This window comes from Scylla paramamosain, chromosome 15, assembly GCF_035594125.1.
Source record: "Scylla paramamosain isolate STU-SP2022 chromosome 15, ASM3559412v1, whole genome shotgun sequence".
Taxonomy (NCBI): Eukaryota; Metazoa; Arthropoda; class Malacostraca; order Decapoda; family Portunidae; genus Scylla; species Scylla paramamosain.
The window spans coordinates 9,501,012-9,516,804 of NC_087165.1; the positions used below are offsets into that span (position 1 = coordinate 9,501,012).

The following is a 15,793-nucleotide window of genomic DNA, read 5'->3' on the forward strand; positions in this document are numbered from 1 at the left end:
GCGAGGTACAGAACACACACCAGCAGCCTGGCACGCCACCACCCGAGCTGCCGCCCGCGGCTAGTGTGTCCAGAGTGATCTCCGATTTCTGGCCTTGTCCCAGCGCCGCCACTGCCGCCAACACCACCGCTCCTCAGGACTCTCGATATTGGAGTGGTGTTTTCACAGTCGACGTTCACTCTTGCCAAAATCAAGTTAGACGATTCTGATAAAGCTGTGAACGGCGGTGTAGGCGAGGCGGCGGAGGAGGGGTGGTAGAGGGAAGAGGCGACTTTGTATGCGGCTACCGGGGCCACGGAGAGCCTCAGCTGGTGCCGAGGGCAGGCGGAAGGATCAACGCGCGGCATCCACCTCCTCCTAGGTGACGCTCATGGCTCGCATTAACACTACCTCCACTCACGTTTGATCCCTGCCAGTGCCGGTGACCTTTCCAGCCTCACTCTGCACGACTCGCTGCTCCCATTGGCCTCCTCAGCCAGTCCAAAGCGAAAATATTCAAATCCTAAAAGAGTTTATCGGTGATGCGGAGGAAGAGATGAAAGAGATTGCCTTCCTACAGGTATTAGATGTGGCTGCGTCTTCTGGCAGCCAATCTCACGTTTATCGTAACCTCGTTGCTTTTCCCTTCCAGCCTCTGCCACTTTTGCTCTATATGAAATTTCAAAGCTGTTTCCACTCCGTCTTGTCATGCCTGGTAAAATGTAGCGCTTGTTACAAATTTGCTTCAGTTTGGTTGCAAGAATGTTACGAACACTGTACCTCAATTTAAGTCATAGTAGTACTAGTAGCAGTAGTAGTAGTAGTACTAGTAGTAGTAGTAGTAGTAGTAGTAGTAGTAGTAGTAGTAGTAGTAGTAGTAGTAGTAGTAGTAGTAGTAGTAGTAGTAGTAGTAACAGTGGTAGTAGTAGTAGTAATAATAATAATAATGATAATAATAACAACAATAATGATAATAATAATAATAATAATAATAATAATAATAATAATAATAATAATAATAATAATAATAATAATGATAATAATAATAATAATAATAACAATAATTAATGATAATAATAACAATAACAATAATAAACTTGCACATTTCCATTCCTTAGATTTATATCAACATAACTTCTTGGCCTCTCTTTACGCTCCTGACGAACCAATCACACTTAGGACTTGAGGAGCCCAGGGCGGCGGACACTCATGACAAGACACTGGCCACAAATCAAGTTAATGGACACTCGCTCACCCGTAACACTAAGAGGACCAACTCACAGTAAAATGTTTTGACCTTGACTCGTAGCTAATCGGTGGTAAAACTCAACCTGACTTCCTTCATTGCAAGGCTAACACGAGACACATCCATCTTAAGTATTCTTATTACATTTAATTTAAATATATATATCACTCAGTTTTTTTTTTCACTTTTTTGTTATAAAGTTGCTTGACAAATGAGGAGACAGTGTAGTGTCCCTCAGCTCCAGCGCGGACACACACACACACACACATACACACACACTAGCTCGCTCACCCACTCAGAGAGAGAGAGAGAGAGAGAGAGAGAGAGAGAGAGAGAGAGAGAGAGAGGGTGGTGGGGGTTAGGGTGGGGGAAAGAAGTGAAGGGAGAGGGGACAAGAAAGTTTTAATCAACTAAGCGAGCCGTCAGTTGAGCGTCGGCCGCGAACACAGTTTGCGAGACTATCACACTCGCGACGTCATGAAAGAAAAAGATGAAAAGAGGTCACAGATAAGGGAGGAAGAACAAGTCGTGCGCCGCGCCGCCCGTGCTGTTACTCCTCCTCCTCCTCCTCCTCTTCCTCCTCCTCCTCCTCCTCCATGGCGCCTCTCATGGCAATCAGTCAGTCAGTCAGCCTCCAGTCTCGCCTCGCCAGCAACACAAACGCTGCAAACTTTTGTCCATTACAATATTTCCATCTAAGTTTGAGTTGTGCGAGTATTTATAGTTTAATTCAATCTTGCCTACGTTTTAAGTTTTTTTTTTTCTTTGCTTTCTTAATCTATCAAATTTAAAAGAATTATCAATGATTCTTCTTTCAGATTCGTACACGACCAATGATGGTCATCATCATCACATCATGATGATATGACCAATCATTATCAGACAGTTGGAATGATAATGATAATAGTGCTAATACTGATAATGGTTATTATTTTTAATTTCCGATTGTTTTGTTGTGATATCATTATCTTTATCATCATTATTGCTATTATTATTATTATTATTATTATTATTATTATTATTATTATTATTATTATTATTATTATCATCATCATTATTATTATCACCATCATTGTCATCATCGTCATCACCGTCATCATTATCTGTTACATTCGCTACTTCTAGTGTGTGTGTGTGTGTGTGTGTGTGTGTGTGTCGTCAAACCGTCTCGCCACACAGCCAGCCTTCCCCCTACAGAAAGAGTTCATAGCTCCTAGTAACCGATCTTTGGGCAGGACTGAGGCCACTCACACGCTACACACCGGGACAGCGAGGCCACAACCCCTCGGCTCACACCCCGTGCCTTCCTGCTGCTGGTGAAGAGGGAAAAAATAAATAATACGAAGAAAAGACACAGGAATAAATTTAGCATCACCCAGTACCGAGACAGGGAACAAGTGCGCGGACAGAGAGCCAACAAGTGTTTATTGCCTCGACACAGTGACTGAGCTGACCAGAGTGACACGTGACGCGTCGCCCCGTGCTACGTCTCCTCCACTGAGCTGACACTAGCGTCGGGCGGCGGAGGCTGGTGTGGCAATGGAAGGGTGAGCGAGGGAACACTAGGGAGAGACACTAGATTCATTAAACATGTGGAAATGTAGCTTGTGACATAAAAGTGATTAATACAGGAATGGTAAGAGTGAGAACGTGACACAAGAATGAATAGCAGAGTGAGGGTAAAGGTAGTAAATAGTAAGAATGTATATCAATAGGTAATAAGATGAGATACAAAGGTAATTAATATAGGAAAGGTAAAAATTAAGAGAATAATCAACAGGTAGCCAGACAAACAGGTGGGTGGGATTCTAAGTATGAAAGGGATGTAATAAGACAGATTAATAAGCGTGAAGTAAAAGGTGGGTAGGCAGACTCATTCATATGCAGTAAATGGTTGGTTTTGTAATCCCATGTATTCTTATATAAAAATTTTCAGTGTCTGTTGATTTCTCCCTCTTCGTGGCTTTCTAATCAATAAAACGAAAAAATGGATAAATGGAAAAGTTTCAGAAGAGCCATACACTTTGTCCCTATTCAAACTCTCTCCACTCGACCTCTCCCCAGAAAACGATAAAGAGATACGCAAACAATAAAATAAAAGAGAGAGATATTTCGTAACGAGGCCGAGAGGACGCAACGAGATCGAAGAGGACTTTCATCACATAAAACATCCGAATTTTCCTAATTGATTTACTGGAATCTCTTCTCCTCTCTTGTCTTTTCTACTTTTCCTAAACGAACTGTCCCCGAAATGGCCTTGACATTCATATCTTCCTAATTTACTGGAAGATCTTTTTCTCTCTTGCCTTTTCATTTTTCCTAATACGAATTCTCCCTGAAGTGGCCTTGAGGCGCTTCCCGGCGAGACACCACGAAGCGACAGCCACTCAGCAAGGCACCGACTTTCTGAGGCCACGCGAACAAGTGCAGCCTACTCTGTCACTACCTCAAGTCACAGAGTTCAGGAAGCTTATCGTCCCGGCGCTGTGCCTTATTGTGTTATGTGCCCGCGGCGAAGGCGAGGGCGAGAGACCAGCGTGGGGAGGGAGGTTGACACGACCAGGAGAACCACGCGACTGAGGCTGGCCGGCGAGGCAGACACTGGCGGGAGGGAGGCGAGGAGGTGAGGAGGGGAGGAAGAGCGGGAGCAATGGTGGGGGATGAAAAGAGGGCGAGACGAGTGGAGGGAGGAGAGATGGAAAGAAAAGGGGGAAGAGATACGAGAAAGGAGGATATGTGGTGGTGGCGATGGTGGTGGTGAGAACACTGACCTGCATGACTGCTGAACTAATGGTGATGGTGGTGATGATAATGACCAGGTTAATGTATTGCCCTTAAGTGACTATGAGCTGGTTAGTGGTGATGGTGGCGGCACTGGTAGTGATAGTGGTGGTAGTCGTGGCGGCGGCGTTGGTGGTGGTAGTGAAGACGTTGTGATACAGGAATATTATGAGGCGGCATTATATCACTGATAAAGTCGTGAGTCAGTGGTCTCTCTTAGAACGCTGCCCCTTCCCCCCTGACTCAAGCCTACGTACCCCAACCGAAGGAAAGGAGAGGCGCAAAAGAGAGAGGAAAGTGGGAGATGCAAGGAAGAGAGGAGGAGGAGGAGGAGGGAGAGACGCAAAAAAGATACAAAAATATATGTGACTGTAATAGGACAGATAGTTAAAGATGAATATAAAGACAGACAGAGAGAGAGAGAGAGAGAGAGAGAGAGAGAGAGAGAGAGAGAGAGAGAGAGAGAGAGAGAGAGAGAGAGAGAGAGGATACAAAAATCATAAATAAGAGAAATTGAAAAAATGGAACAGGAAAATGAAAAGGAAAAAGACGAAAAGTCATAATGAAGAGGAGGACGAGGAGAAAGATGAAGAGGAGGAGGAGGATGAAGAGGAGGAGGAGGAAGAAGAGGAATATGAAGAGGAGAATAAATGGAAAGAGGAATGGGAAGGAAAAGAAAAGGAGAGAAAAACAGGCAGGAATTTGAAACAGATATGCTTCAACACTGCATGACATTAAAGAAAATCAGAGAAACAAAAAAAAATAACTTGAGAAACGAGAATGTGAAAAGAAAACAGACAAAGAGTAGAGTGCAACGAAAACCACAGAACAAGAGGCACAAAACTATAACAAAGACGAAATAGAAAGAAATAGAAAGACGAACAGGGAGAGAACCAAAGGGAAGGAAGGGAAGTAGAGAACAGGAGGGTATGAAAAGATGAAACACGTGTAGCAGGAGGAATAAAATATCCAGCCTCCCTTACATCAGAGTTTTCATATCGTTTCCAGAGATTTTTATTCAGGAAATGAGAGAGAGAGAGAGAGAGAGAGAGAGAGAGAGAGAGAGAGAGAGAGAGAGAGAGAGAGAGAGAGAGAGAGAGAAAATCCTTACAGTGTGGTGGAGTGATGTAATTCTTTTTCCCTGTATTCGCTCATTTACTCTTTAGATTATTTTTCTTTTCCCACATACTCAGTCCTTTCACAAATCAATATCCCTCGTGTTTGTAATTTTTCACCTTATGCATCAAATGGAATCATGAAAACACCATTGATAAGTTCCCCTAAAGCTTGTTAAATATAAGAAACAATTAAATTTTCACTATAATCATGAAAACAGCATTGATTATCTTACATAACTTCCCCTACAGCCTGCTAAGTGTAGGAGATAATTAAATGTTCACTATAATCATGAAAACACCACTGAAAACCTCACATAACTTCCTCTTAAGCCTGTTAGATATAAGGGACAATTAAACTCTCGCTGTAGTCATGAAAACACCATTAAAAACTCACATAATCTGCAAATGGGGAATGCAAACTTGAAAAAAGCAAAATACCTACTTATACTCTCATGCCTATTCTGTCCACCTTACTAGTGAAAAAGCTAATTAGTATCTGCACTCTTTCTTTCCTTTTTTTTTTTTTTTCTTACTGGTAAACTCTGGAATTCTCTCTCTTAGTGTATTTCCTCCTGGCTATGACTTGAGCTGCTTCAAAGGATGAGCATCAAGACACCACAGACAAATAAATTGACTTTTCTCTTTTACTTTGCTACTCATGTTTTCCTTTTCTATGTAAGAGGGGCTCTGGAGGACAGCAAAAAAAAAGGACTTAGAAAAAAGAAAGGTCCACTGAGATACCAGCCAGCAAAGAGCACAGTTGAAAGAAATAACCAAAATTACTGGCTTTTTAATCAGTTTTTGCCCTTCGCCGATCTCCCTGACACACAAAAAAATATATAATAAATAGATGAATAAGAAAAATGGGAACATACATTCAGAAATCAATTACATACAGCATTTGGAGGCAGGAACACAGGCAGGCGAGTCACACAACATTGTAAGGGGAACACTCACCATACATGACCTTTGAGATCCTCTTCCAGTTCTTCCTGATGGTCTTGGGGTTGGTGGCATCCTTCCTGTGGGTGAGGCGCGCGTGTCAGTAATCAGGGTTATTGAGGGGCTGACATTCTGGCTCTGCGTGTATAGATTGATTGAAACTGAGATTGAAACTTTATTCCTATTGAGCACAGTGCTTGTCCATTGCACATCAAACCATTGCGCTGTTATTTGGTATATTTTTCCTTGACCACTAACCACTTTAGGCCATTTCTTCTCATTCTACAGCACCTCCAAACGTTATACTCGCTAGAAATTTCAGAATCTTGTGAAAAAGAATCAAAGGAAAAAAATAATATGGTACGTTAGAAAATAAAATACTGTCAGAATTAAGAAACATATCTAAGTATGAATACATAAAAGATGTGTTATAAATAAGCTTCTTGATAAGGACTTTTCTGGTAAGCAATTAGCAATATGAGAACATAATCACGGTAGATAGAAAAAATAAATAAAAAACGCGTTAAAAATATCCAGAACTGAAAGCATAATAGAAACATAAAAACATAAAGGAAGATTTAAGAAGCCGTCAAACCTACACGTGGCGGTCCCTGTACAAAACACACTACCTACTTCCACAGAATGGCCGCCTTACCTCAGATACTTCAGCACGGCGAGGGAGAGGAAGAGTACAGAGGAGAGGACGCAGAAGAATGCCGTCCAGGGCCCCTCGGTGATAACACAGCAGAAGTACTCCTGCTCCGCCACCTGAGCCACCGCTGGACACACAGACACACACACACAGACATTAATGTAAATATATAAAGCTACATGAGTAATGATATAACTATATGGATGTTCTTAATAGCTGGTTATTTAAACTTTAATCATGTGTATAAGTTTGTTTGTTTGGTTTTTGTTTTTTGTTTTTTTGTGGGGGTGTTTCTCTGGATATATTTTCTCTCATGTGTAATTATTTGGCATGTGATCACCAAACAGCACTTCTGGTTTCCGTTATGATCATCGTCACATTTTTCTCTTGATCCATGAAATTCTGACATTATACAGCAAATGCACGCAAACTGAGGCGATGCTAAGCTGCTCTTAATTCTACTTCTCCCTCCAGAGATCAATGTAGGAGCTGGTTTTCCTCCAAAGATCTGCGTAGGTACTGTTTTTCTTCCAAATATCTATGCAGGTACTGTTTTCCCTCTAAAGAATTACATAGGTGTTGTTTTTTCCTCCAAAGATCAATCTAGGTGCTGTTTTCCCTCCAAAGGTCAATGTAGGTACTGTTTTTCCTCCAAAGATCTACATATTTTTTTTCCCCTCCAAAGATCTATGTAAGTGTTTTTTTTTTCTGCAGATATCTAGGTAGGCGCTGTTTTCCCTCCAAAGATCTACGTAGGTGCTGCAGTAGCCAAGTAGCATTTCCCTCAACACACGTCTAAAAACTATGAGGAAACTTCACTCACTGAGGTTGCTTTCCTTGAGTTCCGGTGGCACGAGACGGACGGTGTCATTGTAATGGAGGAACAGAGGCCACCAGAGCCGGGACTGCTGCTTCTCGCCCCGCCTCTTCGCTGCGACACCCATGGCCCGCACGTCAAGGCTTCAGTGATGGCGATTTCCCTGCTTGGTCATTGCTTGCATACGTATTGCCTCCGATGCGCAAATAAATTCATACTTTCAGAATGAAGATCAAGACCACCGTTGGATATCTGGATGTCTGTATCGGATGTAAATTCGCACTTTTACGGCAAAATTATGTTGGATTTCTGTCCAATATGTTTTTCATTTTCTGACACGGTACGACTTTCACTACTCGCCTTATAAGTGACCAACATGAGGTGAAGGAAGAGAGAAACAGACAGAGAAAAGGGAATAAGAGAAATAGGGAACACTGATGCAAAGGCTATCTCAGTAACACGAGTAAGGCAGGAGATTCCAGAAAACAATGTACCGCAAAAGGGCGCGCCTCCCTCCTCAGTGGCCGCCACGAGAGTACTGCAGGTATTGCCGCTGTTGCCTCTCTTTCTCGACTCCAAAGCGAGCACATTTACCTCGTTGACGCTAACACGGGAGGCGCCGCAATCCCCATCGTCTGGGAGTGAAGCAACGCGGGTTTAACCCAAAGGAAATATCAGCTGCTCTACACGTGGAGGTGACTTTCCCGCCGCCCATTATTCCATCTGTGGAGTCTCCCATTCAGGCAGCGCTTGGCGAATTCAACTAAAGGTACGATTATTATTACATAACCTCTGTTATCTGTATATTTATTACTGGTGTTCTTATTGTCTATTTTTTTCTTTTTTTTTGTCTTGTCTTCTGTTGACTCTTCATTGCAATGTTTTGTCTGTCTGTTCATCTTTGACTGTCCGTTCGTCTCTGTCTGTCTATCTGTCTGTCTGTTCTTTGTACCATCTGGCAACATTGCCTGAATCATTCATGAGGTGTCAGCAGTGCTTTCACTCAAAGCAAAGAGACAACACGTGGACAGTCAAGGTCCTGCCTTCACCTATATTGCCTATATTCACCCCTGAATCACTGTTTTTTTAATTCCTCTCATGCCCTTCATTGCCTTCCGCTTTCATTATATATATATATAGGCTTTAACCCTCCACTCATTCAGTATCATGTGGCGAACGCTTCTGCTCGTGGGTACGTGTGGCAGCAGTTGCCTGGCTGAGAAGTCATGTGTCTATTTGATCAAGCATATCTCTTCTCTGCATGGAACTAGACTGTACATGTCTTTCAAGAGGGAGGTTTCAAGACACTTCACAATGTAACTTTGGTCTTGCTTTTGGACTGTACTCTTAAGGGACTGACACCCTCAGTGAACCTTTTCTCCAGTTTTGTTGGCCTGAGTCAGAGGTCCTCACGTAAAAATATGTCTATGCAAAAGTATTATCGTAATACCATAACGCCTTGAGACACGCTTAGTGATGTTATTCAAGTGAAATTACGGTTGCTAATAATGAGTAACAAGGCGCTGTGTTTAGAGGCTGTTTGTTGTGTCTTCGTCAGGAGCGTTGGGCGCAGTGGGAGGAAATGCGATGCAAGGGAATCGGCGAAAGCGGCTCTTGGGCGGCACAGAAGCCACCACGCTGCAGTTTCCCTTCCTGGTGTTCCTCAGGGTGACCAAGGTGACTGCTTTAGTTTTTTTTTTTTTCCAGTTCTATTACGTGAATGCCTGATATTAATCCTTCGAGCGTCTCAAGTTTAAAAGTAATGCAGGGCTTGGTACGTGTAGGCCTGAGGGCTTCTTGCAGCTGCCCTTATCATATGTTCTTATGGAATGTTATGGGCAAGCTAAAAGTATCAATTTAAGAGGCACTGCTAATAGCATAAAAAACGACAGCGTAGTTCAGACTTCCTAATTTCTTTTGCTTTACATTTTGCTTAATAAAATAATTTAAGGCTACTCAAATAACAAGTCACTATTATGAGCCAAAGAGTTAATAGGGAGGCGTGACCCACATTCACATGTCCTGTTAAGCCTTGTTCCCTCTGGTGCGGAGAGACCTTCTACTTAGATGCCTGTGGTCAAGGTTATCAGTACCAGTAGATCCTGATAGCTTAGAAATTGGAGCGAAGTGTGACCTCTTTCCCATTCTTAGTTTTCTCTAATTCAATGATTGCCTCGCTACCCTTGGAGGTGGCCGAATTTTTACTTACATGTAGTCTGGTCAAGGTTAAGAGCACCAGTAGATCCTGATGTCAAAGGAATCGGAGTCAAGTATGATCTCTTTTTTTTTCTAATCCCGGGTTTTCTCAAAAGAACATCAGAAAATAAGGGAAGATGCAAGAAGACATCAGGCCTACACGTGGCAGTCCTTGCATGAAATAAAGCTACCTATTTCTTTAACACAATTATCATGTATCCGTGCTCCCTTTCCTCTTTCTCTTCCTCCTCCTCCTCCTCCTCCCAAGCGCAATGCGACGTTCGTGTGTGGTGGGACGCTGCTGGACACTCGCCGCGTCCTGACCGCAGCACACTGTCTGGATGGCGTGCAGCAGCCACAGAACATAACGGCCGTGCTGGGCGAACATGACTACCCAACTTATGAGGGATCGGAGCAGGTCTGTGTGTGTGTGTGTGTGTGTGTGTGTGTGTGTGTGTGTGTGTGTGTGTGTGTGTGTGTGTGTGTGTGTGTGTGTGTATGTGAGAATTCAAGTTATTATCATTTTCTAACACTTTTTCTGCCGTGGTCATCTTTCGGTATAATTAAGAACAGCATAGAAATAAAGTTACCATGGACGTGCAGAAAGAAGAGAGAATAATATAATTTTGTGTTTTCTAGATTACAGGAATAAATGTAATCCTTTAGTACAATAATAAGAGAGAAGTGCTAAATGATTATAGGGGGAAAATGTCTAGAAGGGTTAAAGAGAAGTAATTAAAAAGAACTAGCCTGTGTGAATACGTGTGTGTGTGTGTGTGTGTGTGTGTGTTTCTTGAGATTCCTTACTAGATGAATTGACTTTTTTTTGTTGTTGTTGTTTAATGGTGCCGTTTTAATAGCACGTTTTTCCCTCCCTGACTTCCTGTGTGTGTCTCTCCCGTTGAGGTTCGCGAGGTGCAGGAGGCGCGGCCGCACCACCTCTATCAGGGCGACCCCAAGCTGGCTGCAGACCTCGCTATTCTGGAGGTAATCTTATTCCTGAGTATATTTTGTTTCTTTTTCCCTTATTTTTTCTTTTTTTGTGTGTGTGTTTTTTAGAATATTACAGTTCAACTTTACTTAGCTCGTGGACGATGTAAAGTTTAGGAAAGCGTTTGTCTCCTTTGCGTATGCTTGTACATAATCGTCTTTTTAAATAAGTGCTTTATTGGAAAAGTAGTCTCAATATTGATTCCTATCCTTTCAGATCATACCTATTGAACTTTACTCAGTGTTCCGACAACGCAAACTTTATCTATTCACTTGTTTTCTTTACATGTACGTCTTTCTTTTTTAATAAGTATTTGTATACAGGAGGAAAGTCTTGGTACTGATTCCTGTCGTTTTAGAATACACCAGTTGAACGTTACTCATTTCTTGGACGACACAAAGTTTAGGAAGTCGGCTGAACTTTACTAAATATTTAGAAGACGTAAACTTTAGCTAATCGCCTATCTACGTGCAACAACATCTTTTCAGTAAATACTTAGATGAAGGAGTTGTCACAATACAGATTTCTAAAGGCAGTAAAAAGTAAGCTTAAGAAACTTTACCTCCCTTTCAGCCAACACTTCTAACAGTTTCCATGTCCAAGAAAACCGCAGTTCCCTTTGGATTAACACCGAGAAATGAGAAATGAGAAATGAGCAACAAAGATAACATAGATACACTCGTTCTTCTGTTTTTTTTTTTTCGTTGCTGTTCTGCGGACAAGTCACTACAAGATGGGAAGGAGATAAAGCGATCCCTACCTTGACAGTGGCGCCGATTATCGTGACAGCAATTGTCTGGAGGGTCTCACTGAAGGCAGCGTTGGAGGTGGTGGCAGTGGAGAGCACTGTGGGAATGGTGGTGATTGAGGCCATCACACGTTGTTACGGCGTCTCCCACTGACCCATTCTTGAGTTACAAGTGATTTCTTGTCTCAGCGTTTGGAGAAGAAAATATAGCAATAAAAATTTTACCAATACTTAAATAGCTTCTCACCAAAATTTTTAGTGGATCGCAGATAGAGAACAGACAATGAACAGTGGCTGAAACAAAAATCATGATGATGAATCTAATAACTTGCATGATCTAACACTGGGTGGGGCTTCATTCATCTGGCACACATTACAAGGGTCTCCCTGAAAGGCCAAGGCTGCGGAAGAGATGAGCGTCAGAACATATTCATCGCTCTCCATCTCTCTCGTCCTCTTACGATGTGAGTCGAAACAATTCAGAGCTCGGTTGCAACATTCGGGAAGAGTGATAGGCGATGACTGACGTAAATTGGCGATGGTTGATTGTTAGCGATAGGGGAATCACCATGGTAATTACTGACCAATGGTATAACTGATATTCTTTCAAGTGGTGATTTTCAGTTCTAAAGTACTTAATGTTACTAGCTAAATTCAGACATAGCGTGACGCTACCCTCCCATCAGTCACGGTGACCCTCGCACGGGTGTTCCTGAGCTAAGGCAATGTTAACCTCGGAAAGCTTCGAATGAACTGAACCTTGAACCCATATTAGCATTATTCTCTACATTCAATACCTTAAGTACACTCAGTTTACTTATATTCTTATATGATGTTCACTTTGTACTCTATGGATATGTAATTTCATAGATGCTCATCAGTTTTTAGTCCGGTTTGAAATGAAGTTCGGCGGCAAAATATGAAGTTGATACAGTACTCTGAAGGAATGCTCGAATACGCTTACCCGCCGCAGCCTTTGACCAAATCTAGAGCGAAGCATCAGCATGAAACTTTCTCTTGAATGTGCTTAGCAAACAAGCGTCCTAACTGTTCAATCGTTTAATTATATGATTACGCAATAACGGTACCATCACGGTACTAAACATACTGGGTCGTTATTAAACAGAAGGCCCATCCCCCTACGAGGGCAATTTTAAACAACAACAACAACAACAACAACAACAACAACAACAATAACAACGGGGACTGAACATCCGACATTCCATGAAATAAGCTTGCAGACCGATCATCCGACTCTCCAGGAACAAATCTACGTACAGAAGATTATGCTAAAGACATGAAAAAGTAAATGTTTAAGAGATAATCACGTATACAGGAAGGAGTATGAAACCCTTCGTGAGGTCTTTAATCTCGTTTAAATGAAGTTCAACAACAGTGGAACATAAACAAAACAATTTAACTTTTAGAGACACTCATTCCATAGACTTAAAGATACATAAAACATCGGCTGGCTATGTGACTTAAGTACATCCTCACGTGCCTCCCTCTCCCCCAGGTGCATGAGCCATTCCTGGTGTCGGGACAGTTGCACACAGCCACCCTGGGACATGAGGAACCCCTAATAGGCACCGTCTGTACTGCTGCTGGCTGGGGGACCACTGCAGAGGTGTGTGTGTGTGGGTGGGAGGAGTGAGTGGATGTGTGTGTTGAGTGGGTGGATGGATGTGGTTGTGTGGGTAGGGGGATGGGTAGATGAGTGGGTCGTGGGTGTTGAAACAAAGATTATTCATGAAATTATATAGTCTTTTGTGTTGAAATGATAGAGAGGGAGCTAGGAGGGAACACAAGAATGCCCTTTTCCACACACACACACACACACACACACACACACACAGAAAGACACTATTACAGTATCAGTCACTCAACCCTAACCAACTGACTGACAGAATCACTTGCTTGCATCATTTCAACGCAGGTAATACGCTTCTCGAATTTCACCCTGCCACTCCACAGTTTGGCCAAGTGTCTCCCGTGCTCTTGATGGCCAATCTGACAGTGGTGGAGAGGAGCCGCTGCAAGGACGCGATCACGCCCCACAGACCCACTGCCGTCATTGACTCGTCTGTGTTTTGTGCGGGTGGAGACGGCATGCGCGACACGTGCGAGGTAACTCAAGGTTGCGGGACGGTGAGGCAATGTAGGATGCAGCAGAGGACACTGGGATACGGTTGGGAGGGACTGCCAGGAACGAGATAGAGATAAAAAGCTCATGAATGTTGCAGTTACATGATTTATTTTTAAGTACAAATCGAAATCTAGATTGAAGTGTTCAAGTGGTATTGGGAATATAACAAGATTGGGAGGGACTGCCAGGAATGCGATAGAGACAGCAAGATCATGAGTGTTACTTTTACATGACAGATCTTAAAAGCAAAAATCAATATCTAAGTTGAAATCTTTAAGCGGTGTAGGGGATATAATAAGGGTGACATAAGCAAAATCCTCAGGGTCAGTAATCAGGACAGGACGAGAAATTACAGATTCACTCTTTAATAAGGTTAGGTTCAAGAAGAGACAGGAAAGAATATACTGGTAGATGACTGGAATAGACTCAGTAATCAGGTCATTAATGGTGAATCATTAGGGAGCTTGGAAAGAAGATTCAAGAAATATATCGATGAGAATGATGGTGGAAATAGCAATGTTTTATAAATGAACTTCCACCTGTAAGCCTGACGATTTTCTTGTAGTTTCTTTTATATTCTTATGTTCTTATTTAAAGGAATTCATTAGATAAACAATTTGAATACGAGAAGGTAAGACGAAGATACGAAGGAAATATAAAATCTGAGTGTGAGGATATGAGACAATGATAAGTAAGGGGAAGATGCTGAAAACAATAGCATGCAGGATTTGAATCAAGGTCGGATTGCGTACCTGCTAGTGTCCTGAACAAGCATCAGAGCCTATGAGTGTTCAAGGCCTGGCTAATCGAAACAGTGACGTGCGGCGGCGTGGAATGTGACCAACAAAAGAAAGATTCAGACAAGAAAGGCAATTACGCGGCAGTGAGAGGAAATCTTGGAAGAGACATTGCGTGGCTATCCGTGCCAAGGGCGAGCATGGAGAAGAATCGCTAATGTATGAGAGGTGAAAGGTATGCATGGCTGTGTGTGTGTGTGTGTGTGTGTGTGTGTGTGTGTGTGTGTGTTTTATCACGCGCGCGCGATAATGATGTGCAAAAATGGAGACTAGGTGTATGTTAAATCAAAGTGAAAGCTTCGATCAGTTCTTTACGTCCCCTTTTTCTTTTCTAAACATTTTAAATCGATATTCTTTCTTTACTACATAATACGTAATATAGAAGATAAATTAATTCAATTAAACTTAGACAAGTCGTAAGAAGACCAAATAACAAACCATACATTATAACCAACAATTTATTTTCACTTCTTCCTCAGGGTGACTCGGGAGGCCCCTTGGTGTGCGGCGGCGTGGTGGCGGGCATGGTATCGTGGGGCGTGGGGTGCGGCCGCCTGGGGTTCCCTGGCGTGTACACATCCCTGCCACATTGGAGGGACTGGATCACCACGCAATTAAATTCTCAGTCAGACACTTCACTCCCCTCACCACCACCACTGCCCCACTACCTGACTCCCGCCGCCCAGCATGTTCCTTCTGATGCAGAGTGATGGATGAATGTAATAGACTCTGTAAATATGATGCCAGCGCTGAGCCAGTAGGTAATTTTAAAAGGATATTAGACAAAACCAGGCGCAGTGTATTCCCTTCGATGAACAGTGATAGATGAATGGGAAAGACTCAGTAATCAGGTTGTTAGTGCCGGGTTAACAGGGAAATTTAAAAGAATATTAGATATATTCCCACCCTATAATGGCATGCGAATAGAGTGGTAGATGAATGAAATAGACTCGGTAATCTGGTTGTTAGTGCCGAGTCAATAGGAAGCTTTAAAAGAATATTAGAGAAATTTATGGACATGAATAATTGGTGGAAAAATGTACGTAGGTTTTATATAGGGCCAGCCACGTGTAGGCCTAAAGGATTCTTGCATCTTTCCTTATTTTCTTATGTTTTCATGTTCTCAACGATGTTCTTCCACTAACAACTTAATCCGTCCAACCTCTCTCCTCCTACGAACTTGTCTTGTCAGTCTAGTGTCAATCCCTGACTCTTCCACACCCTTTCTTTCTGTGACCATTATATTTTTTTTTAATTGCTTGCTTATCAGATAAATTTTGAATAAACTGGACACTGTTTTGTTTTCTTTTCATTTCCTCAAACATCTGACCTCAGTAAAGTATGACAGAAAAGCGACTCTCAAACACTGGACATTAAAAT

General features: G+C 42.4%; 2 protein-coding genes across 16 annotated transcripts in view; one reads left to right on the top strand and one right to left on the bottom strand.

Moving 5' to 3' along the window:
* The window catches only part of LOC135107376 (receptor-type tyrosine-protein phosphatase kappa-like), a 79,021-nt gene extending 70,919 nt beyond the window's left edge, over positions 1-8,102 (bottom strand). For 3 of the 11 annotated variants that reach the window (XR_010271737.1, XR_010271738.1, XM_064017152.1), the window contains exons 1-3: positions 7,542-8,100; positions 6,722-6,845; positions 6,082-6,146 (exon numbers count right to left, since the gene is read on the bottom strand). Coding sequence is in view for 5 of the 11 variants with exons in the window: in XM_064017152.1 (XP_063873222.1) it covers positions 6,082-6,146; positions 6,722-6,845; positions 7,542-7,662 (310 nt within the window). In the remaining 6 variants the exon portion in view is untranslated. Of the gene's footprint in view, positions 670-6,081; positions 6,147-6,721; positions 6,846-7,541 lie in introns of those variants that run through there. The other 8 variants (XR_010271736.1, XM_064017148.1, XM_064017146.1 and 5 more) reach the window with 7 other exon arrangements.
* A 585-nt stretch (positions 8,103-8,687) lies between these two features.
* LOC135107378 (trypsin alpha-3-like) lies at positions 8,688-15,544 on the top strand. 5 transcript variants are annotated; one of them, XM_064017154.1, is made up of 7 exons: positions 8,688-8,727; positions 9,094-9,212; positions 10,000-10,149; positions 10,638-10,718; positions 12,987-13,097; positions 13,445-13,597; positions 14,893-15,544. In XM_064017154.1, exons 1-7 carry the CDS (start codon positions 8,703-8,705, stop codon positions 15,121-15,123), a joined length of 870 nt encoding a protein of 289 aa, XP_063873224.1. In that variant the 5' UTR covers positions 8,688-8,702; the 3' UTR covers positions 15,124-15,544. The 5 variants fall into 5 exon arrangements, with proteins under 5 accessions (XP_063873224.1, XP_063873225.1, XP_063873227.1 ...); XM_064017155.1 differs by having other exon boundaries at positions 10,653-10,718; XM_064017157.1 differs by having other exon boundaries at positions 10,084-10,149.
* The last annotated feature ends 249 nt before the right edge of the window (positions 15,545-15,793 follow it).